Source organism: Ahaetulla prasina, chromosome 2 (genome assembly GCF_028640845.1).
Source record: "Ahaetulla prasina isolate Xishuangbanna chromosome 2, ASM2864084v1, whole genome shotgun sequence".
In the NCBI taxonomy this organism is placed as follows: domain Eukaryota; kingdom Metazoa; phylum Chordata; class Lepidosauria; order Squamata; family Colubridae; genus Ahaetulla; species Ahaetulla prasina.
In genome coordinates, this window is record NC_080540.1 from 12225443 (window position 1) to 12249350 (window position 23908).

A 23908-nucleotide genomic window follows, 5' to 3' on the forward strand; every position below is an offset into this window, starting at 1 on the left:
CATTGGCAGTAGACGGTCCCGTAAGTATCCCGGTCCCGTAAGTATTCCCAGTGTAGTTCAACTAAATTAAAGCAAATTCCTCCCAACACAAATTCCTCAGTCCTATCACAAACCTTGGTCCAATTAGGCAAACTGCCAAAGGCCTTTCTTGGCAAACGTTCAGAAGTCACAGATACAATGCAAGACGTAGACAAAGAAGAAGATGCATCTACCAACGCTGTTTTCCGGCAAAGCCCAAATGCCGTTGCTGGTCTGTTTTAAGCCTTATGGGAGGGGCCAATCATCTCTTGGCCCTATTCCCGAGTTGTCCTCTCTGCTTGACCTGCTCTTGCCTTCTGGCAGCTCTTCTCATGCGTGCATTAAGAACAGGCTCCTCCTGTTCCTCTGCCTCACTACTATCAGTCTCTGGAGGCTCTGGAGTCCACACCTCACTCCTTGATGGCCCTGGCCCCACCTCAGCCTCATCGCTGTCCGACTCCGTTGCCATTTCCGCGGGCTGCTGGCGGACCACAACAAGATCCTCTGAGAGCTGTATGCAACGAAATTTCACTTTATTGTATGCCGATTAGTGTACGTTTAAAGTGACAATAAAGTTAGCGTAAGTCTAAGTCTACACCAATGCAACACAAGCTTCTTGCTGCCACTCATGTCACTAGGATGACTTCTGCAGCGGCTGAGTGACCAACGTTGGGCATATTTACCCAGTTCTCCAAAGTTACAACTCAGCCCTGGCATCACCACAGGCTCTCCCTATTGTTAACGGATAGTCTTCATTTGGCAACTGTCTTTGTTTAGCAACGGTTTGCGGTTATGATGGTGATGAAAAACTAACTACCGTACAACCAGCCCTCACATTTACAACTTTCCAGAGCTGTAAAGCAAAGGAAAGCTGGTAAGCACCGTGGCCGTTTCACTGACGCAATGCTTTGCTTAATGACCGATTTGCCAGTCCCAATCGTGGTTGTTAAAGGAGGACTATTTGTACTAAGGAGGAACGTACGGGTAATCCTCGACTTACAACAGTTCATTTAGTGACCGTTCACTAAAGTTACAACAGCACTGGGGGGGAAAAAGGACTTATGACAGTTGACCACTGCGGTGTCCCCATGGTCACGCGATCAAAATTCAGATGCTTGGCAACTGATTCATGACGGTTGCAGTGTCCCAGGGTCATGTGATCATCTTTTGCAACCTTCCGACAAGCAAAGTCAATGGGGAAGCCAGATTCACTTAACAACCATGTTACTAACCTCACAACTGCAATGATTCACTTAACAATTGTGGCAAGAAAAGTCGTAAACAGGTGCTTCACTTAGCAACAGAAATTTTGGGCTCAAGATGGTCGTATGAGGATTCCTTCTATTGCCTCACATCCTAACTGCCTAAAGCTAAATCAAAGAGCCTCTTAGTTCTTCTCTCCTGAAACCTAATAATATAGGAATTGAGAGATTCCATGGAACCAGGAGAGCTATACAGGTAGTCCTCCACTTATAACAGCTCACTTAGTGACCGTTCGAAGTTACAACGGCACCAAAAAAGGGACTTATGACTATTTTTTCATACTTATGATCATTGCAGCAACGTTGCAGCCGGTTCGTATTTACAACCGTTACAGGGGGAGCGCGCTCATGTGATCCCCTTCTGCGACCTTCTGACCAGCAAAGCCAATGGGGAAACCAGATTCACTTAACAACCGTGTTACTAATTGGACCAACTGCAGCGATTCACTTAACAAAAGTATGGCAAGAAAAGTCATTAAACTGAACAAATTTTTCAGTCAACAACACAAATTTGGGACTCAACTGCGGTCGTAAGTCGAGGACTACCTGTACTATTGGTCCCATCACAGGGAAACATCATTTGCCAAGCCTCCATGTCCTTCATCTCATGAAAAGGACACTAAGGCATCTCCTGGCAGCTTCAAATTCGGTGGGTCAAAAATAAAAGCACAGGAAATGGTCCTCAGGCTATTTTAGTACCAAGCTATTTAGTACCAAAAAGGGCCGTAATAGCTCAGGCTGTAAAGAAGCCTGTTATTAGAACACAGTAGCCTGCAATTACTGCAGGTTCAAGCCCGGCCCAAGGTTGACTCAGCCTTCCATCCTTTATAAGGTAGGTAAAATGAGGACCCAGATTGTTGGGGGGACAATAAGTTGACTTTGTAAATATACAAATAGAATGAGACTATTGCCTTATACACTGTAAGCCGACCTGAGTCTTCGGAGAAGGGCGGGATATAAATGTAAATAAAAATAAAATAAAATAAAATAAAAAGTCAGGTTGAGCTTCCAGTTGCAAATAGCAGGAAATGTCCTTATTTATTTCTGGAGTTCTGGATGTTCCACTTGCGACCTAGTCCGGACAGCATAACTGGTTCCCCTTTTATCTCTTGGATTAGAACAAAAATGCAATTCCTCCCAACGCAGGCAGTCCTTGACTTACAACAGTTCGTTTAGTGGACCGTTCAAAGTTACAACGGTACTGAAAAAGGTGACTTTTTTATACCTACGAACAGTATCCCCAGGATCTGGGGAATCAGAATTCAGACGCTTGGCAACTGGTTCATGTGTGTGTGTGTGTGTGGTGTGTGTGTGCCCTGTGATCCCCTTTTGCGACCTTCTGACCAGCAAAGTCAATGGGGAAGCTACATTCACTTAACAACCGGGTCACTAGCTTAGCAACTGCAGAGATTCTCTTAAGAACGGTGGTGAGAGAAAGGTCATAAAATGGGGAGAAAAGCTCACTTGACAAATGTCTCACTTAATAACTGAAATGTTGGTCTCAGTTGCGGTCATTAAAAATCGAGAACTACCTGTACTGGAACCAGTGGTGGGATTCAGCCGGTTCGGGCCAGGTTCGGACGAACCGGTAGTTAAATTGCTGGCTGGCTCTGCCCCTCTCCTCCCCTTCCAGGAGTCCCCACACGCTTCCAGGTAAGTGCAGAGAGGCCTACTAGGCCCAAAACAGGGTGTGTGGGTGTGTGGTACAGCTCCCTGCAGCCCATGTTTGCTCCCAGTAGGCTGCAGAGAGGCCTACTAGGCCCAAAATTTATTTATTTATTTATTTATTTATTTATTCACATTTTTATACCGCCCTATCTCCCAAGGGACTCAGGGCGGTTTACAGCCTGATAAAAAACATACATATAAATACAGAATAAAACATCAATTAAAAAACTTATTAAATAAGGCCGAATATTTAAAATAGCAATAAAAGTAATAAAACCCCAATTAAAACCAAATTCAAAATTTAAAATTCTAGTCCAGTCCTGCGCAAATAAACAGATGTGTCTTAAGCTCGCGGCGAAAGGTTCAAAGGTCAGGAAGTTGGCGAAGTCCTGGGGGAAGTTCGTTCCAGAGGGTGGGAGCCCCCACAGAAAAGGCCCTTCCCCCATGGCCCGTTTTCGCTCCCAGGGGGGTGCAGGAAGCTGAATGCTGCCTGTCACACGCCCTAGCCATGCTCACCTAACTGGTCATTAGGGCAGATAACCGGTTGTTAAAATTATTTGAATCCCACCACTGATAGGAACGGTCTCCTTTTCCAGTATTCTCAGCTGGAAAAGATGGGATTTGTAATCATCACAACAAGTCACGGGGGGGGGGGGTAGAAAGGCTTGCCAGAGAGGTGGTCTCATTGCAGAAAACGGGACATACTTTTAAGTCGACATAGTTACAACTGCTCTGCACTGAACAAGCTTAGATACTGAGGTCAACGTTCTCACAGCCCCCTCATTTATCAGCGCTAAACTTAATTGGTTCATAAATAAACACTATAGAAAATACTACAAGTTGGCCACGGCTTTTGATTCTCAAGAGCTGGGAATTTCCAAATTTTAAATATTTTTATTAGGTTACAAGGTAAGATACAAAATACAAAAGTAAATAGGGAAACGATGGGGGGTGCGGGGAAGGGAGTGAAAGAGAAGTGAGGAAGGGTTGGGAAAAAGAGAACAAGAAGCATCGACTTCCAACTCCCTCTGTTGCAGTAAAGTAAAGCATTAACATCAAACCACAACTTTTTGCTTTTTCAAAATAATACAAACTAGCCATTTCTATAAGCATCTATCAGTCTAATCGGTAAAACCCCAAATCCAAGAGTTTCATTTTCTTTCCACGTCAAGCTCAAAGTTCAGAAGCGGTCTCCATGTGGAAACAAAGGTACTTATATTCGTTTCTTTAATCAAGAGTCAATTTAGCCATTTCTGCCAACTCCTTCAGCATCTGCAGCCATTCATCCATGGTGGTCCACAATGGTGAAATCCAAATTTTTTTACTACCAGTTCTGTGGGCATAGCTTAGTAGACGCGGTGTGGCTTGGTGGGCGTGGCAGGGGAAGGATGCTACAAAAGCCCCATTCCCTCCCCACTCCTGGGGGAAGGATATTGCAAAATCTCCATTACCTCCCCACTCCACCGGAAGGATACTGCAAAATCCCCATTCCCTCCCCACTCCTGGGGGAAGGATATTGCAAAATCTCCATTACCTCCCCACTCCACCGGAAGGATACTGCAAAATCCCCATTCCCTCCCCACTCCTGGGGGAAGGATATTGCAAAATCTCCATTCCCACCTCACTCTGGGGCCAGCCAGAGCTGGTATTTGTCGGTTCTCTGAACTACTCAAGATTTCCGCTACCAGTTCTCCAAACTGCTCAAGTTTTCTGCTACCGGTTCTCCAGAACCTGTCAGAACCTGCTGGATTTCACCCCTGGTGGTCCATTGGCCCATTGTTTAGCAACATTGTTCTCGGCTTGCCTTATAGTGTTTTGGAAAACAGTTTGCCCTCTTCTTCTTGGTGGCAGCCCCTCAAATACTGGAATACTTCTATCGTGGCCTTCCGGGTGCGCTTCAAGGTTTTGGTGACCATCTTTAAAGCGCTCCATGGCATAGGGCCGGGCTACTTACGGGACCGCCTACTGCTACCGAATACCTCTCATCGACCTGTGCACTCTCACAGAGAGGGACTCCTCAGGGTGCCGTCAGCTAGGCAGTGCCGTCTGGCGACACCCAGGGGAAGGGCCTTTTCTGTGGGGGCTCCCACCCTCTGGAACGAACTTCCCCCAGGACTCCGTCAACTTCCGGACCTCCGAACCTTCCGTCGCGAGCTTAAAACACACTTATTCATCTGCGCAGGACTGGATTAGTTTTTAAATTTATATTGGTTTTAAATGGGTTTTTATTATTTATATTGCTTTTTAATTCGGCTTTGTAGAATAAGTTTTTTAATTGTGGTTTTAGTCTGTATTTATATGTCTTTTACTTGCCTGTGAACCGCCCTGAGTCCCTTGGGAGATAGGGCGGTATATAAATGTGATTAATAAATAAATAAATAAATAAAAATCGTGTCACCCCTAGTCCTCCTTTTCTCTAGACTGGCCATACCCCAATTCCTGCAACCGGCCTTCATATGTTTTTGTCTCCAGGCCCTTGATTACCTTGACTGCTCCTCTTTGCACTTTTTCCAAAGTTTCAACATCTTTTTTGTAATGAGGTGACCAAAACTGGATATGGTGTACCAATTCCATAGTAATGAGCATGACATTCCATAGTCATGCTCAGGAAATGAATTACAGAGATAAGGTACGGAAGCTGACAGGTAATTAGTTGTATGTGGGAAAGAATTGCGCTGAGGAAGCTGGAGACACGAATGTTTGCAATAGCTCTGTTCAAATTAGGAAGACAAATCAATCAGCCCTTGCTGCAGAAAACCTCTTGGACATCCCTTGGTATCATCTTGAGGTGCAAAAGATGGGGTGACAGAGAGAAAACCTCAGCCACTTGCCTTCAGGTTAATGGTTAAGTTGACATTAATCCCAGTGGTGGGATTCAGCCAGTTCGCACCACTTTGGGAGAACCAGTTGTTAACTTTCTGAGCAGTTTGGCAAACTGGATGTTGGAAGAAATCATTAGGGCAGAGAACCGGTTGTTAAATTATTTGAATCCCACCATTGCATAATCCCGTTTCCCTGAAAATAAGACCTATCCCAAAAATAAGTCCTAGCATGTTTTTACGTGTGTGACTAATATAAGCCCTACCCCAAAATAAGCCCTATTTAAGAGCCTGTGCAGTCAGCCGGCCACTCATTCCATTTGGTTGCTCACTGTGTCGCAGCCACGAGGAGAGGCAGAAGGGTGGAGCTGCCCCATGCACCCTGCACCTGCTTACCTCAGGGCCCCCGCAGCCAAGCCATCTATGCCCTGACACCTGCCTTCGCGGTGGCAGCACCAACAGCCATGTGCAGTAGGAACCCACGAGACCACCGACCCACTTCTGCTTGCTCGCAGCCACAACGGAGCAGGAGGCCAAGCGGTATGCTGGTTCCATACCGAGTTGAGGCAAGTGTTGGGGTATGGATGGCCTGCCTGTGGGAGCCTTGAGGTAAGCCAGTGTGATGACCCGGGGCATGGCATAGAGATAACACAGGTAGCTGGCAGTTCAAATCAGCCCTTTATTGCTCCAAATTTTCCCAAACACTCCCACGTTTCTGGCACGTCCCAGAGCAAAGTGATGGCAAACCCCCACACACACCTCAAGCAGCCCCCACACAGCCCAGCACTGTGTACACCAAGGCTGCACATCAATATATCCAGCAGGGCAAATCAAGGACTTCAGGAAGCAAAGGATCCAGTTAATTAGTCCAGAAAGCCAGAAAGAATGCAAAGAGTTATCGGCAATTAATACTTCAAGAACTCAGTGTTTGTTCTCAACAAATGCCTCTCCCCACAGCAACTCCTTAAGTCTCATTCCCCAGATGTGCCTTGTGAAGATGGGTCGGGCACTCTTCTCCCAAGTAGCCTGCTCAATCAGCACTGTTCTCGCCTTCTCTCCACTCTCTATGCTCTCGGATCAGGAGGGGGTGGTCCTTGCTCATGAGCTTTGCCTCTCATGTTCAGCCTGCCCCTGTTTCTCCCTGTCTACAAGCTGTTCTAATCCTGAAAAGGCCCTGGCCTGACTCGCCCCGCCCTTGCCCATTTTCCTCCAAAGCCAATGGTGGAGGGGGCATGACAGCCGATGAGGGGTATGTGGGGCAGCTCTACCCCCCCCTTTATCTCATGGCCGCAAGAACAGTGCGTTGCTCAGCCTCCCGCTCTGTTGTGGCCGCAAGCAGAAGTGGGCTGGCAGCCATGTGGGGTCCTTGTAGATGGGGTTAGCGCAGCTTCCGCCACGAGGCGAGGCAGGTGTTGGGGACTAGGTAGCCTGGCTGCGGAGGCCCTGAGTTATGCCAGTTAGTTCCATCCCCTTGCCTTGCAGCAGTGGCGACACTGGTACATCACACTGCTTCCTGCCCTGCCACGAGCAAGCAGAAGAAGTGGGCCTCCTGGACATGGAAAAAATAAATAAAATCCCCTGAAAATAAGCCCTAGAGCTTATTTTGGTGCCCAAAAGAATATAAGACCCGGTCTTATTTTCAGGAAAACACAATATTACATTATATGACACGAAAGCAGCCTTCCAATATCTAAGGAGCTGCCACAAAGAAGAGGGTCTCAACCTATTCTCCAAAGCACTTGGACAAGAAGAACAAGAAGACAAGAAGAAATAGTCAGAAACTTATGAAGGAGAGATACAACCTAGAAGTAAGGAGAAACTTCCCTAACAGTGAGAACAATCAACCAATGGAACGGCTTGCCTTCAGAAGTTGTGGGTGGTCCATCACTGGAGCTTTTTAAGACGACACTGGACAGCCATTTACGGTATTTGAAATGGTATGAGGTCTCTTGCTTGGGCAGGGAGTTGGGCTAGAAGTCCTCCAATATCCATTCCAACTCTATTCTGTTGTGTTCTGTTCTACTCTGCTCCACTCCAGTGTTTCTCAACCTTGACGACTTTAAGCTGCATGGACTTCAACTTCCAGAAATTCTGGGAGATGAAGTCCACGCAACTTAAAGTGGCCAAGATTGAGAAACTCAACTCGTCTACTCTCGTCTACCCTACTCTACCCTACCCTGACACCATAGCTGTATTGGGAAGAAGCAAGAACCTCACTACGGCATGGCCTTGAAATTCAGAACATGTCAACTGCATGGGTCCCCAATCTGTGGGCTGCAGCCCAATACCCGGGCCACATCCTATTCGCAACTGAGCCTCACTCGTGTGAGCGTCACATTTGCTTGTAGTGTGAGTAACAGGTGCTCACCTGTCCCTCCCACAAAACCATCCCCTCTTTCCCCCCACTCCTTCCCTCTTTCTCCCCTCCCCCCCGCTCCGGGCCACCAACCCTAGAACTCTGGTCCACTGAACCAGTAACATTTATCCCCAATCCACTGTCAACTTGAACAACTGCCAATTAGCTCCAGGAGAGGTATGGAAACTATTCAATGAAGTCATCAATTTTTCTCCGCAGGGACAAAGAAATCAAACAGAGATTTCATCTGGGTGATTAACAGAAAAGGGAGTGAGAAAGGACAGCTAGTCATTTAATGTAAATATCATTTACGTTAACGAAACATTAATATGACTCCCTACATATGGGGTAAATTATATCCTTTGGTCACACTAACAATTAAAATTGTAAGACAATAATTCCTGGAGAAATTCCGGGGGTTACACCCATCCCGTTTAGGTCAGGGGTCTCCAATCTTAGCAACTTTAAGACTTGTGGACTACAACTCCCAGAATTCCTCAGCCAGCAAAGCTTGAAATTACAATCCCAATGAAAAAAAAAATGACTTACAGCCGGATCGTTAACACTTACAACCATTGCTGTCATGGGGGACATGTACAAAATTCAGACGCTTGGCCACCAGCGTCTGTTTAGGACAACTGTAGCTTCCCCAGATCATGTTGTCCCCGTTTGTGACTTTCCCAGCTGGCTTCCAACAAGCGAAGTCCAAGGGGGGGAAACTGGACCCGCTTAATGACCACATGACTCACTTTAAGAACATCAGCGATTGCATAACAACCATGGCGTAAAAGGGCAGAAAATCTGGCGAGACTCACTTTACCCAGGAAATGACTAAGTGTTGTGGCTCCAGCCCCCGAACCTGGCCCCATGCCCGAAAGTGACTCTGAGAGTGAGGGGGAAGGGCTGGTAAGGCTTACCTCAGGAGCACCGATTCCTTTGGCCCGGCTCCAGGAGCCAGAATCAGGCCAGTCGGAGGACGTAATGAGGCTGACATCCCCTGATTCCTCCCTTCCTCAGGCTACGCCTACAAAGGCAGCTGATAATCATACTAATCAAGCCTGGATCAACCCGCGCTTCAGAAGATTAGAGAGGCAGCGTCATCAAAAGGAAGGGTGGGGCAGGGGCCCCACCCCACAGGATATATAAGGAGCTTTGGGACTGCTCTCAATTCCACGGGAAGCAAAAGTTTAGCTGAACCGTTTCAAAAAGAGCTGAAAGTCTTGCTACGTAAGTCATTTGTTTGAACTTTGGCAGGCAGCTGCGATTTCTCTGCCAGGACTGATAAGAGCAGTGAATCCACTGGCTGAAGGCCAGCTCGTTAATCCAAAGTGGGGAAGGAGACAGAACACCCTCCTTACCCAGGAGGGTATAGGGCTGCCCTACACAGTTGACCAACAACAATAAGAAAACTATATTTCACTCCTCTTATCTCCAGGATATAATCTTAAGAAAGGCTCTTACCCAATACTTCAGTTGGATTGACTAGTCTTCCTCTAGGACAGTGATCAACGACCTGTGGCTCTTTCATCCCTCTGCTGCAGCTCCCTGTCGCTCAAAATATGCACCACAACCGCCAATGTGCGACACCCATCAGCATGCAATTTATTAAGCTTTTCAACTCCCGGTAAGCCAACTATGAATAAATCCAAGAAAAGAAAAGTTTCAGAAGAAAACAGAATATTTAATTCAACTACATATGCTAGTTTTGTGGCCGCTCAGGAAATAGTCAGGCACGGGAAGAGTTTTGTGGCTCCCGGTGTTTTCTTTTCTGTGGGAAACGGGTCCAAATGGCTCTTTGAGTGTTTAAGACTGCCAACCCCTGCTCTGGGAGTTGAGAGTCGTCTGTGCTGTTTGATCATAGGAAGTCCTCTGAAAACGAGGACTCACCAGCCTCCACAAGCAGGTAAACAGACTCCACTCAGGTGTGATCTGATCCTCATTGTCGTGGTTTTTCTATGTTTTCTCATTCCAAGCAACGACTTAAGATTTCCGTCAAACTATGCCTTGGGGACCCTAAGTTCCCTCTGAAATCCATCCAGGCCTATCAGAAACCTGGGGTGGATTAATTAAATTGGTCCTTCTTCACAGACAGAAGAATCTATCATAATGAGCCACCACCATTACTGTCATCAAGAATAGGATCTTCCCAAGATCGTAGTCTATCATAGTTGCAATTGTTAATTGCCCGACGCAGCAGCTGAGAGCAGTACTATCAACCGGAAGCCTCCCACCATCCAATAGCTGATTGGCGCTGAGTCATCCAGAGACAATCCATGGCTCAAAAGGTCCCATAACAGGAAAACATAAATCTTTTCTGATTTGCCTAGGACCGTGATGGTGAACCTATGGCATGCGTGCCACAGGTGGCACGCAATGCCCTCTCTGTGGGCACGTGAGACGTCGCCTCAGTTCAGCTCCGCCACGCGTGCGTTCGCTCCTTCAGCAGGCCAGCTGGTCATCAGGTCTCTGCCATGCACGCGTGGGGTGGGGCATGTGCAGGGGCATGCGTGCATTCACAGGGGGTAGGACGCATGCAAAGGGTGCGTGTGCATGGACGGGGGCAGGGCGCATGAGGGGGTGGAAAGGGGACAGGGGATGGGCACATGCGCGAGGGTCATGCACATATGCACTTGCACGGGGGCAGGGGGCATTTTATTTTGGGGGTTCGGGCGCGCTTTGGGCACTCGGTCTGGAAAAGGATAGACATCACTGGCCTAGGAAGTTGCTCCATTTGGAAAAACTGAAGACTTAATTGACCGAAGACTCAAACGCCATCTAAAAAACTTTCCAAACCCTCTACGAACACCAGCATAGCCAAAAACCAATCGTGAGATACTCCAATAGTCCATCTTCAATAACCCAGCAGCCCTCGCGCTGCAATTTTTTTTTTAAAAAAGCATCATTATAAAAGTTTCAGTACAGTGTCCTTGACTTATGACCATTTGTTCAGTGACTTTTTGAAGTTACGACGACAGTGAAAAAACTGACTTAAGACAGTTTCTCACACTTACGACCGTTGCGGCATCCTCATGGTCACATGATCAAAATCCAGATACTTGGCAACGGATTCATATTTATGACAGCTGCAGTGTCCCGGGGTCATGTGATCCCCGCTGGTGACCTTTGACAAGCAAAGTCAATGGGGAAGCCAGATTCACTCAACAACCCTGTGACTAACTTAACAACTACATCGATTCATTTAACAAATGTAACAAGGAAGTAAAACGGGGCAAAACTCATTTAACAACTGTCTCACTTACTAATGGAAATTTGTGGCTCACTTGTGGTCATAAATCAAGGATTACCGGTATTCTTTAAGTCTTTATAGCAATAGCAATATAAGCATAGACTTATATACCACTTTACAGTGCTTTTACAGTGCTAACCGGTTTACAGAGTCAGCCTATTGCCCCCAAACAATTTGGGTCCTCATTTTACCCACCTCGGAAGGATGGAAGGCTGAGTCAACCTTGAACCTGGTGAGATTCAATCTGCCAAATTGCCGGCAGTTAGCTGAAGTAACCCGCAGTACTGCACTCTAACCACTGCGCCACTGTGGCTCATTGGCTGAAAACATTCCAAATCAGTGCTTCTCAAACTTGGCAAACTGTAGGATGTGTGGATTTAACCAGAACTGAATGTTATATACAGGTAGTCCTTGACTAATGACCACAATTAAGCCCAGAAATTGTGTGGTTAAGAGAGTTTTGCCCTGTTTTATGACTTTTCTTGCCACAATTGGTAAGTGAATCACTACAGCTCTTAAATTAGTGAATCTGGTTTCCCCTTTGACTTCGCTTGTCAAAGGTCGCAAAAGGAGATCACATGATGCAGGGATACTGCAACCGTCATAAATATGAACCAGTTGCCAAGCATCCAAATGTTAATCACGTGACCATGGGGATGCTGCAATGGTCATTTGAAAAATGGCCATGTCACTTTTTTCAGTGTCGTAACTTCGAACGGTCACTAAATGAACTGTTATTAAGTCGCGGACTACCTGTACTGGATTCTTCCCACATCTATGATTCCACACAGTTCGATAAAATAAAAGAGGTCCACCCATTTCAGGATATACACAGGAATAATATCAGATTGTATCATCATATTCCAAAATTTGGCACCCTGGCTGTATTAAAGCCTAACAGATTTTTGAAGAATTTGTCTACAATACAGGCACTCCTTGTCTTACAACTTAACTGAGCCCGTTATTTCAGTCATAACTCATGACAGTCATTAAGCAGATCATCACATAACTACACTCGATTTTACAACCTTTTTCATAGCGGTCATAAAGTGAATGCAATGGTCATTAAGCAAACCCATTGTTTGCTATGGGGCTTTTTTTGCAGGAAACTGGAAAATAAAACACTGTTTTCTGACAAAAATGTCAGAAATTGCACTGATAAATGTGGACCAGTTGCCGAACACCCAAAATGTGATCATGTGACCTGGGGAGGCGAATGTTTGCAGAAACTTCAAATCTGGGTGATAGATTTTTCGGGGTCCATGGTAACTCTAAAGGTCACTAAGCAATTAATTATAAGTTAAGGACTACTTAAATAGAGATGCAGTACTGTGTAACGTCTTTGTAACATAATACAAACAAGAGAATGCTTCTAAGATCTATAGGTAGTCCTCAACTTACGACCACAATTGAGCCCACAATTTCAGTTAAGTGAGAAATTGGTTACATGAGTTTGCTTCATTTTACGAGTTTTCTCCCTTCATTTGTTAAGTGGATCACTGCAGTTCTTAAATTAGTAACACGGTTGTTAAGCGAATCTAGTTTCCATGTTGATTTGGCGTGTCGGAAGGCCGCAAAAGGAGATCACATGACCCTGGGACACTGCAACCATCATAAATGTGAGTCAAATTGTCAATCGCCCAAATGTAAATGATGCGCCCACGAGGATGCTGCAAAAGTCGCGAGTGTGAAAAACGGTCAGAAGTCACTATTGTAACTTTGAGCGGTCACTAAGTGAACTGTTGTAAATCGAGGACTACCTGTACACTTAATCCACCTATGTGCTGGATTAGAGATCTTTAGTCTGAAAAACTCATTTTTAGGACACTGAATACCAACACCAACGTTAAAAGAATAAAAAGGAGCCTCTAAGACAGGGGTGTCCAAACTTGGTCCCTTTAAGAATTGTGGACTTCAACTCCCAGAGTCCCTCAGCCAGCAAAGCTGGCTGAGGGACTCTGGGAGTTGAAGTCCACAATTCTTAAAGGGACCAAGTTTGGACACACCTGCTCTAAGACTTAAGGATCAACCCAGAAGGGACAGTTTCTTTGGTGTCTCTTTTGGGGTGACTCAGCAGTCATTACGGTTTCTTTTGATGTGGAGACTTCGTTATCTGTTTTAAATACACCCTGAGGTGACGATGACAGATTTCAAGCTAGGAAGGGAAATCCACTTGAACCTTTGTTATCCTATTTCTCAGTACTAAAATTACATCTGCAATTTTTTTTTTCCAGTTATGAAACACAGTTGGCATGCTTCTAGACAAATGTTGGCCCTGCGACTTCTGCCTCATAGACATGGAAAGATGAATCCCAATTAAAACATGGAAAAATATGGTCTAAGTCAGGGGTGTCAAACTCAATTTCATTGAGGGCTGCATCAGGGCTGTTTTTGACCTCAGGGGGATGGGGTGGGCGCGGCCAGCTTGACATCACTTATGTCAGGGGGGCCTGTGGAGGCCCAAGCACTCTGCCAGCAACAACAGCCTCCCAGAGAGCTGTTTTTGGCTGCGACGGCCTCCTGCAACCCTCTGGCAGTGAAAACGGACCTCGGGAGGGCTGCACGTGGCCCTTGCAATGTCCGTTTTCAGCTGCCATGGCCTCCTGCAACCCTCTGGCAGTGAAAACAGACCTCGGGAGGGCTGCGCATGGCCCTTGCAATGTCCGTTTTCAGCTGCCATGGCCTCCTGCAACCCTCTGGCAGTGAAAATGGACCTCAGGAGGGCTGCGTGTGGCCCCTGCAATATCCGTTTTCAGCTGCCATGGCCTCCTGCAACCCTCTGGCAGTGAAAACGGACCTCGGGAGGGCTGCGCGTGGCCCCTGCAATATCCGTTTTCAGCTGCCATGGCCTCCTGCAACCCTCTGGCAGTGAAAACGGACCTCGGGAGGGCTGTGTGTGGCCCCTGCAATGTCCGTTTTCAGCTGCCATGGCCTCCTGCAATCCTCTGGCAGTGAAAACAGACCTCGGGAGGGCTGCGCGGGTGCATAAATGGTTCCACACCAGTTTGGGAATGGGAACCCGAGCATCCCAGGGCTCTCTTTGAAGCCCATGCTGATCAGCGTTTTTATTAATGATAGGATGAAAGTGCTGAGGAGAGGATTATTAAATGTGAAGGTAACACAAAACTGGGAGTAGTGGCTAACAGAATTGAGAAGGTTCAAAAATAATAATAATCTAGAGCCAGTTTGATGTAGTGGTGAAGGTGCCAGCCTAGAAACCAGGAGACGGTGAGTTCTAGTCCCACTTAGTCAGGAGAGCCGGTTGGGAGACTTTGGGCCACCCAGTCTACCTCACAGGGTTGTTGTTGTGAGGAAAATAGGAGGAAGAAGAAATATTAAGTACGTTCACCACTCTGAGTTACTTATAAAGCAATAAAGGCAGGTTAAAAATCAAATAAATGAATAAAATAGGGAACTGCGAACCAGAAGGAAATGTAAAGTTCTGCAACTAGCAAGAAAAAAAAAGAAAACGTGCCTTTTTGTTTTTATTAATTAAATTTATTTGCTTCCCATCTCAACCACAAGGTGACTCTTGTGTGATATACAATGGAGAAGAATTAGTTTAACAGCAATACATGTGATCTGGATGTTGTTAACTGACAACTTAAACATGAGCCAGTACTGTAATGCAGCTACTACAAAGGAAAAAGCTGTCTTGAAGGTTACTAATGGGAACACAAAATCCAGATCATAGATGATAAATGCTCTTCTACCCTGAGTGCAGTTCAATTCTCTTCTGCCCTGATGATAGTTCAACACCTCTTCTCCCCTCATCATAGTTTAATTCACTTCTGCCCTGACCATAGTTCAACTCTAGTCTGCCCTGATCGTACTCTGCCCTGATCAGACACTGGGTTCAGTTCTGTCACCACAATTCAGAAAGGACAATGACAAATTAAATGATCGTAAAGCAGAGTTTCCAAGATACTAGGAGTCCGAAAGCAAACATTTCAAAAACATTTAAAGAATCTATGGTTAGCCTGTAAGGTTAATATATAAAGCAGTGTTTCTCCATCTCAGTCAGTTTAAAGATGTGTGGAAGTCCACACATCTTAAAGTTGCCGACGTAGAAAAACGTAGAAAAGGGTTGTCACAAGGAAGAAAGAATGGACTCACGAAGACATGTGTTGAGGCTAGACCTCAAGAGGAACTTCTTGACTGTACAGTACTAGATGTCAGCCAGTGGAACAGTCTGCTACATAAGGAAGTAAGTTCTCCTTCAGTGGTCTTCTCCACATCAAGGTTATCTGTGGGAGTGTTTGACATGTTCTATTGTCTTGACTATGAGGAAGCATGTCTCCCATCTATTTGAGGCATAACTTCCTGGTTTGAAACTGATCCACTGAGCTTCTGCATTCAGCCACCAGCTGCTTGCTGATAATGATCTTTATGGTGACCATAACATTTTCCCTCCTTCTTTCTAAGGCGTTCACAACGGCACATAAAAGTTCTATTCCTGTATATGGTAGCAGTACTTGTAAATCAGAATTTGAACCCATCACCTCTCTAGACCTAGTCCTAAATAAGTAATATGATACCCTCTACATATGATTAAACTCCAACTCCAGCCAGTCCAGGGAACATTTCCAAAACTGAGGAATAACTGAGATGATGTGCTATTGTTTGATTTCTATCCCACCTTTATTACTTTATAAGTAATTTAAAGTGATCAACGTATCTCCTACTCCTTCTCTACTTTTCCCAGCACAACCACTCTTACGATAACAGCAATAACGGTGGGTTGGGCCGAGAATGATTGGCCCAAAGGCATCTAGCTGGCTTTTATGCCTAAGGCAGGACGAACTCACGTCACCTGGTCTCTAGCCTAGAACCTTAATCACCAGATCACGGGGTCAAAAGTGGCAGCCCGTGGGCCAGATCCATCATGCGCAGGCCACGCCCACCCGAGCTCCACGAAGGGGGGAGATGTCACAGTACGTCACGTGACAGCAACGTGACGACTCGAGTTTGACACCCAATGCACTAGACCAAACTAGCTCTCTATTCTAACCACCACTCCCGAGTTTCATTTCAAGCAGAGAATGCTGATCGTTATTATGAACCAAAGTACTCCTCTATCAGAAAACTACCAGAAGGAAACCCAGTTCCCACCTTTACAGGGATGAAAGTTTGTGAACTATCCATGATCCACAGTGCTGTGATAACTTAAAGCCGTAATAATTGAGGTTCCAAAATGGAAACTTTCTTCTGCTTCGGTCATTCTACTGATCTATTTGTCTGTGTTAGGATCATTGTGTGACCTGGTTACATATTCTTTTTCCAAACGCACACGCTGAATGTTTGCTTAACATGCTCAATAAGGACATGACCCCACTACACTGTTTGGAACACTGCTTTTATTTGTTAATTGTATCTCCATCTATTGATTCTGAACCAGTCACTTAGGTAACATTCTGATCGCATTCCAGATTATAGATCGTCCCGTAAGGTTCAGAAACATTTCCTCACCTCTTGTAGGTTACTAAGAGGAATGGAAACAGCAAGGATAGCTTAATAGGTCACCATGGTTTTAATTAATAAATTTTGATAAAGGCACAACATACTGACCTACAGTTTGCTCAATCATAATTTAAAAACCCATGTTTGGGTCAGCTAACACGACTACATCAAACCAGGCTATTAAAATGGTTTATAAATCACATACTCAGCCATATCCAAGCAAACCCCATTATGGTTTAAAAGTTTATTAAGCATTACATGCTGTGAGAATCCGGTCTATTATGGTTTATTCATCAGAACTTAATTAAAAATGACTGATCGTAATGCACCAATATAATCAAGTTGTCTAATCGAGAACAGCATTTAGAGCAATTTGGAATAGTCAGCCGCACAAATGTAAATTATAATCTTGCAAACAGATGCCATATTCTACTGACCTTCCACTGCAACTCCAAAGGGAAAAGTGAATTTAATTGTGTCTACCTAAGAGCAGTAGCAAAGGCCATTATAATCCTCAGTTTACGGATACAATCAGGAACAGAATTTCGATTGCTAAACAAGACGATTGTTAAATGAGTCTTGCTCAATTTTACAACCTCTTTTTTTTAACCATGATGGTTAAGATAATCATTACTGTTTGTTAAGTGCATCCAGCTTTCCTCATCGATTTTGCTTGTTAGAAACCATCTGGGAAGGTCTCAAATGATGATTACGTAACCCTGGGGCTTCAACTATGGTTAAATACATGCTGGTTGCAATGCTCTTGAATTTTGATCACGTGACCCTGGGATGCTGCGATGGTTGTAAGCACGAGGAACTGTCACTAAACAAATGGTTGTTAAGCGACTCCATGTCCTCATTTAAAACTTTATAGTCCAAATAGTGGAAAGTATAGCGGTAGTCCTCCACTTACAACAGTTTGTTTAGTGACAGTTCAAAGCTACAACGGCACAGGAAAAATTGACTTATGATCGTGTTCCATACTTACGACCATTGAAGCATCTCCATAGTCAGATGATCAAAATTCAGAGGCTTGGCCACTGGTTCATATTTACGACGGTTGAAGTGTCCCGGGGGTCACCTTTTGCAGCCTTCTGACAAGCAAAATCAAAAGGGCAGCCAGATTCACTTAACAACCATGCTGTTAACTGCAGGGTTTCACTTAACAACATCGGCAAGAAAGGTCGTAACATGTGGCAAAAGCCACTTAACAAATACCTCACTTAGCAACAGAAATTTTGGCCTCAATTGTAGTCAGAAGTCAAGGACTTACCTGTACTCATCTCCTACATAAATGAATTCCGTGGCCTTAAGATAGGTGGACTTCAACTCCGAGTTCCTCAACCAGCCATGGTTGAGGAACTCCGGTCTAGACATGCTTTCTCTTCTGTATCACCCATCTAGAATTTTTTTTTTCAATGCCTTGGAGTCACTGTTGACTCCTGCGAACTGTCTGGACAAGTCCCTGCAGTTTTGTTGGCAACATTTTCGGAAGTAATTTGCAATTGCCACTTTCTTCCTGGGGGCTGAGAAAGAACGATTTAGCTCAAGGTCATCCAGCTGACTTTGTGCCTAAGACTCCCAGGTTCTAGCCTCTAACCTTTATACCAAATTTTATACCAAATTGGCTCTCCAGCTACCTTCTTCATTTGTCGTCCCTGAAAGACGTCCAGCACCGGAAAACCCAGGAGGGCTTTAATTCAAGTCTTGCAACACTCTTACTCATGTGTAAAAACCTTACATTCCTTCTCAGAAGCAGTCTTGAGCAATCCTTAAACTAGTAGCCTTAGATTTCCCCCCACCGAAAGACTTTTAGAGTAATCCTGTTCTAATCTAGTAAGGATCTTGTAAGGGCGGCTGAAACACAAAACCAGACAAAATACTTCAAATTTCCCAAAAAAGTAATAATGAGGGTTCTTATTATTTTCTTATTATTGCTAGAATAGTATTCTTATTACTCCCTCATGATTGCTATGGATATTTTTACTAGGAGGGTTAGTTTTTTTTAATCAATTACCCCAAATGCCGGATGTTGCAAGAGATGTACAGTGTAGTACATGTGATGCCCATACACACTGCTTTAATTTTAGACTCGCACAACACTCCATCTTTCCAAGCATGTCTAGTCACTACACAACACAGTTCCAAAATCTTCCACATTAGACATGTCTGTCAAAATTCAAGAGCCTTAGGTTTAAAATCCCAGGTAAGCCAAAACAAATTGGTCTTCCAAATAGGATTTTCAGTCGATAAAATGGGGTTGATCAATGCCATTCCCAGTAAGGTTGTTGCAAGAATTCACGGCACTTGGTTGCTCAGGATCACTATTAAAGGAAAAGAGAAACCACTGAAGAAAACCAGAGGCCATTAGCAAGGCTTGTACAAAAAGCCAGGCTAGAACCACAATAACTCGCCCATCTCAAACACACTCACCGGATGCTTATCTTTTCGTAATTAATCCACTAAGCTCCTTCTATGCCACAACGGCAAGAAACTCCCCCGAAGATGATGCAAATATTATTTTCCAGGACTTGCACTGCATGATACCATCCCAGTTTTCCAGACCTCCCTCCCCCCCCCCGCCCCTGACTCCGACCCCTTTTCTCGCCTCCCAATTCCATCTCATGACTGTTTCACAGACATCCCCCCCATTCCCCAATTCTCCCCATTTTAATTTAATTTTTTTACTTTCCAATCCTTATGACTTCAAGACCCACCTCTCCTAAGACTTCTTCTGCCTCACCTTAAAAAGCAGCCCCCCACTGGAACTGGGCTTTTGCTCCTTTCATCACCCCCACCCTGAAATTGCCCCAAGGTTCCTCCTCCTTCCAGATCTCCTCCCTTCCAATACACCTCCAGGCACCCCACTGCAACCTTCCCTCCCTCCCTCCCCCCCCAACCTCACTCCTGCTTCTCCGAACTACTGACCCAGATCCCTTCCCTAAAAAAGGGGACGGGGGGGGGCGCAGCAGGCCTTGGAACCCCAGAAATACACAACTGGGTGGGCTTTTGGGGGGGGCAGAGATTACATCCCTTGTATTATATCCCTGTATTATCCTTCGATACAGACAGAGAGCATGTATGCCAACCTAAGATCCAAGGCAGGCGGGGAGGGAGGGAGGGAGGGAGTTGGGGTGGGGGACACATATGGCGATCAATTCCGGAATCTAGAAACATCCAATGGCCGGAATTTGGCAAATCCAGCCTAACGACCACCACCACCAGCAACCCCCCCCTTCTGATTACCTCCCCCCACCCATTCTTAGGGAATGATGGGAGTTGAAGTCCAAACTACCACGCACACACCCCATCCACCCCACGCCCGGCTGTTACTTACCTGGCTGCGTGCCCCGCTTTTTTTCGGGGAGTGGGGGGGGGGTGGGAAGCCGGCGTCGGGGCTCCTGGAGACCCCTTGTCCGCTCACCCCCCGCGCTTCCAGAGCCAGGCCATGGCGGAGCCGGCTTCAGGGATGCGCTGGAGGAGGAGGAGGAGAAGCCGGGAGCGCAGAGCCGGGGGAGGGAGGGAGGGAAGGAGGGCTTAGATGCTCCTCCAGCGCTTTGGGCGGCGGTGGCCTCAGCCCGGCGTGGGCCACTTCCTCGGGGGCTCCGCCGAGTGGCAGGAAGTGGAGCGTCGAGGCTGGGGGGGCTCTGACGGGCAGCGGCGGCCGCCAATAGCGACCTTCCTCCACCACGTTTGTCCCCACCCCGTGACCAGCGTCTCTCTCTCTCTCTCCCCCCCCCCGCCCTCGGCTGTTCCTGCGGGTGGCGCGCTCCTCCCCCCGCCGCCGCCGCCGCCTCCGGGTTCTTCATTCATTCATTCATTCATTCTCGCTTTTTGTTCATGCTGTTTCCTTTACCTCCCACTCCGCCCTCCGCCCTCGCCACCTGCGTTCCGCTTTGAAAAGGCGGGAGGGAGGGAGGGAGGGAGGGAGGTCGTAAGATCGGGGAAGGGAGACCACGCGGGGATGTTTGGGGAGCTCGACGTTTCCAGGCGGGGTGACACGCCCGAGGCTCTTCTTCCGTCGCCGGGGATCAGCGGGAATCGCCGCCCGGATGGATCAGAAATCTTTGTCCATCCTCTCTCTCTCTCTCTCGTCTATCTGTCAGTCTGCCTGCCTGCCTGCCTATCTATTTACCTACCTACCTGCCTGCCTGCCTACCTACCTACCTATCTGCCTGCCTACCTACCTATTTACCTACCTACCTACCTATCTATCTGCCTGCCTACCTATCTGCCTGCCTGCCTGCTTACCTATCTACCTACCTACCTGTTTACCTACCTACCTATCGATATGCCTGCCTACCTATCTACCTACCTATCTGCCTGCCTACCTATCTGCCTGCCTACCTACCTACCTATCTGCCTGCCTACCTACCTATTTACCTACCTATCTATCGGCCTGCCTGCCTACCTACCCACCTGCCTACCTATCTGCCTACCTACCTGTTTACCTACCTACCTATCGATATGCCTGCCTACCTATCTACCTACCTATCTGCCTGCTTGCCTGCCTACCTACCTACCTGTCTATCTATCTCTCCGAAGCGCCATCCTTGTTGCAAGATTCGAAGGCAGCTTTTTTTTAATTATTGTTTATTTGCCAAGTGCCTTAAAGCCTGGCTTTTTTTTTTTTACAGGGTGAATTGCGAAATATCCTCGTCGAGATAGGGTGTTGTTGTTTTTTCCCCACCTTGGAAAATTGATGAAACGTCGCTAACCGTAATTAGAGGTTGCCCCCAAAATTGGGGTAGGTAGGGAAAGAAAGAGACCAAAAGCCATGGACTTCCAAATGATGCTGAATGTATGACTTCGGCACGAGGGATGCTGGGAGTTGTAGTTCAGCAACGGGCAAGAAGGCCCGTCGTTGCCTCCCGTCCCCCCCCCCCCAATCCTTCTGGGTAGTCCTCCCTTAACCACCACAATGGAGCCCAGCATAATTTTCTTATGAAGTGAAACATTGAAGATAATAATAACCTTTATTGTCACTGTACAACATATGTAGAATGAGATTGGTGGAGCTCCTTCAGTGCGACCCCCCCAACACAATACAACTCACAATGGGAACAAAAATCCGTAACCCAATAAATCATATTAACAAACACCCAGTTCAATTACACCAGTGTGAACATGTTACATGTTGCGCCGGCCCTGTAAGTCCATCGTACTATGTAGTTATTGGTTAAGTGAATTTGGCCCCTTTTTTGCCACAGTTGTTAAGTGCTGTTGTTGAGTGAATTGCTGGATTCACAATCCATCCTAACTCAGTTGTTTATAGCAATAGCACTAAGGCTTATATACCGCTTCATAGTGCTTTGCAGCCCTCTCTAGGCGGTTTACAGAGTCAGCATATTGCCTCCAACAATCTGGGTCCTCATTTTACCAACCTCGGAAGGATAGAAGGCTGAGTCAACCTTGAGTCTGGTGAGATTTGAACTGCCAAATTGCAGGCAGATGGCAGGCAGCAGAAGTAGTCTGCAGTACTGCACTCTAACCACTGCACCACCGTGGTTAAGCGAATTGTTAAGTGAATCACTGCAGTTGTTAAATTAGTAACAAGGTTGTTGAGGGAAGGACTCTGGTTTTCCCATGGACTTTGCTTGTCAGAAGGTCGCAAAAGGGTGACCCTGTGACCCCAGGATACTGCAAGGGTCATAAATGTGAGTCAGTTCCCAAGAATTTTGATCATGTGATTATGGCGATGCTACAACAGTCCTAAGTGAAAAATGGTTATAGGTTGCTTTTTTTACTGCCGTTGTAACTTTGAATGGTCACTAAGCGGACTGTTGTAAGTCGAGGACTACCTGTAATATATAACATTCCAACACTCGGTTGCAAGAAACTGTAGAGATTCTCCATTCAAGAAAGAAGAAATCATTTTATACTAAATACCATAAAAAAATACATTCTTGTTGAGTTACTTGTTGGGGAGGAATCTAAATTGAATGAATGAATAAAATTATAATTCAGCTCTAAATTCATGGAAGGAAATATTCTGCTTCTTTTCCCTCTCTTTACATCTTTTTCTTCCTTTGTGCTTGCTTTTTAGACATGGTTTTATTATCGTATACCTCATTTGGAGATTATATGTATACCTATCCATAAGGGGATAAGTAAGGCTAGGGAGAGGATAGAAGATATATGAAATGAGAAGGCAAATAAAATATTGAGAGGTGAAAAACACTGTGAAAAGAAATGTAAGCTAAAGCTATTTTATACCAATACCATTTACTGAATCTCCCTGGTTCTGTGAATGTGGCTTGCTGGGTGTGGCTTGGTGGGCGTGGCAGGGGAAGGATACTGTAAAATCTCCATGGTCTTACTAAGACTTTATAGAGTGCTATTAGTACCTTACTTGATGTTGATTGTATCCCTCTATTAATGCAATTTAGGGTTGCACTGGCTTTTTAGGCTGATGCTGCACCCTGTTGGCTTTATGACCATCGTGATTTATCACTGTAATTGCCAGGGTCAATTATAGTTGTAAGTTGAGGATTACCTGTATTGGCTTCATATTGGTGATTCATTGGCTTTTCAGATTAACCAGCATGCATCAACAATAATGGTTCTTGTTGAACCATTCTTGAACATTAGCATCTCTCTTTCCACGTAGGAGTCTAATCTCTACTGGATGATCCTAAGTGTTTTTTGCTAGCACATGAAATGAAGAAACTTGTGTAATAGTTTGCACGCTCTGTTAAGTCTCTTTCTTTCTACACTAATATATAGTGTTTTTAATGTTTATTATGAATATTGTTTTATATTTGGCTGCAAACCACCCTGAGTCCTTCGGGAGAAGGGCGGTATAGAAATTTAATAAAAATAAATAAATAAATATAGACTCACCTCATTCTGTCATTCTCCAAACGTGCTAGCCTTCCTTGGTTAGAATCTCTTTCACTGGTTGCCATATTTCTATGAGCATTTTATAGAGTTCCTGTAATGATTACAGCCCCTGAGATATTGGAACACGGCTATCATGTCTCCCCTAGTCCTTCTGTCTCAGGGGTTGCCACAAAGAAGAGGGAGTCAAGCTATTCTCCAAAGCACCTGAGGGCAGGACAAGAAGCAATGCGTGGAA

General features: G+C 45.7%; 1 protein-coding gene across 1 annotated transcript in view; it reads right to left on the bottom strand.

The window, feature by feature from the left end:
• The window catches only part of LOC131190370 (retinoic acid receptor RXR-beta-like), a 41283-nt gene extending 17942 nt beyond the window's left edge, over positions 1-23341 (bottom strand). The window contains exons 1-2 of the mRNA XM_058167690.1: positions 23327-23341; positions 20168-20624 (exon numbers count right to left, since the gene is read on the bottom strand). Of these exons, the coding sequence (XP_058023673.1) occupies positions 20168-20624; positions 23327-23341 (472 nt within the window). The remainder of the gene's footprint in view (positions 1-20167; positions 20625-23326) is intronic.
• Between the last annotated feature and the right edge of the window lie 567 nt (positions 23342-23908).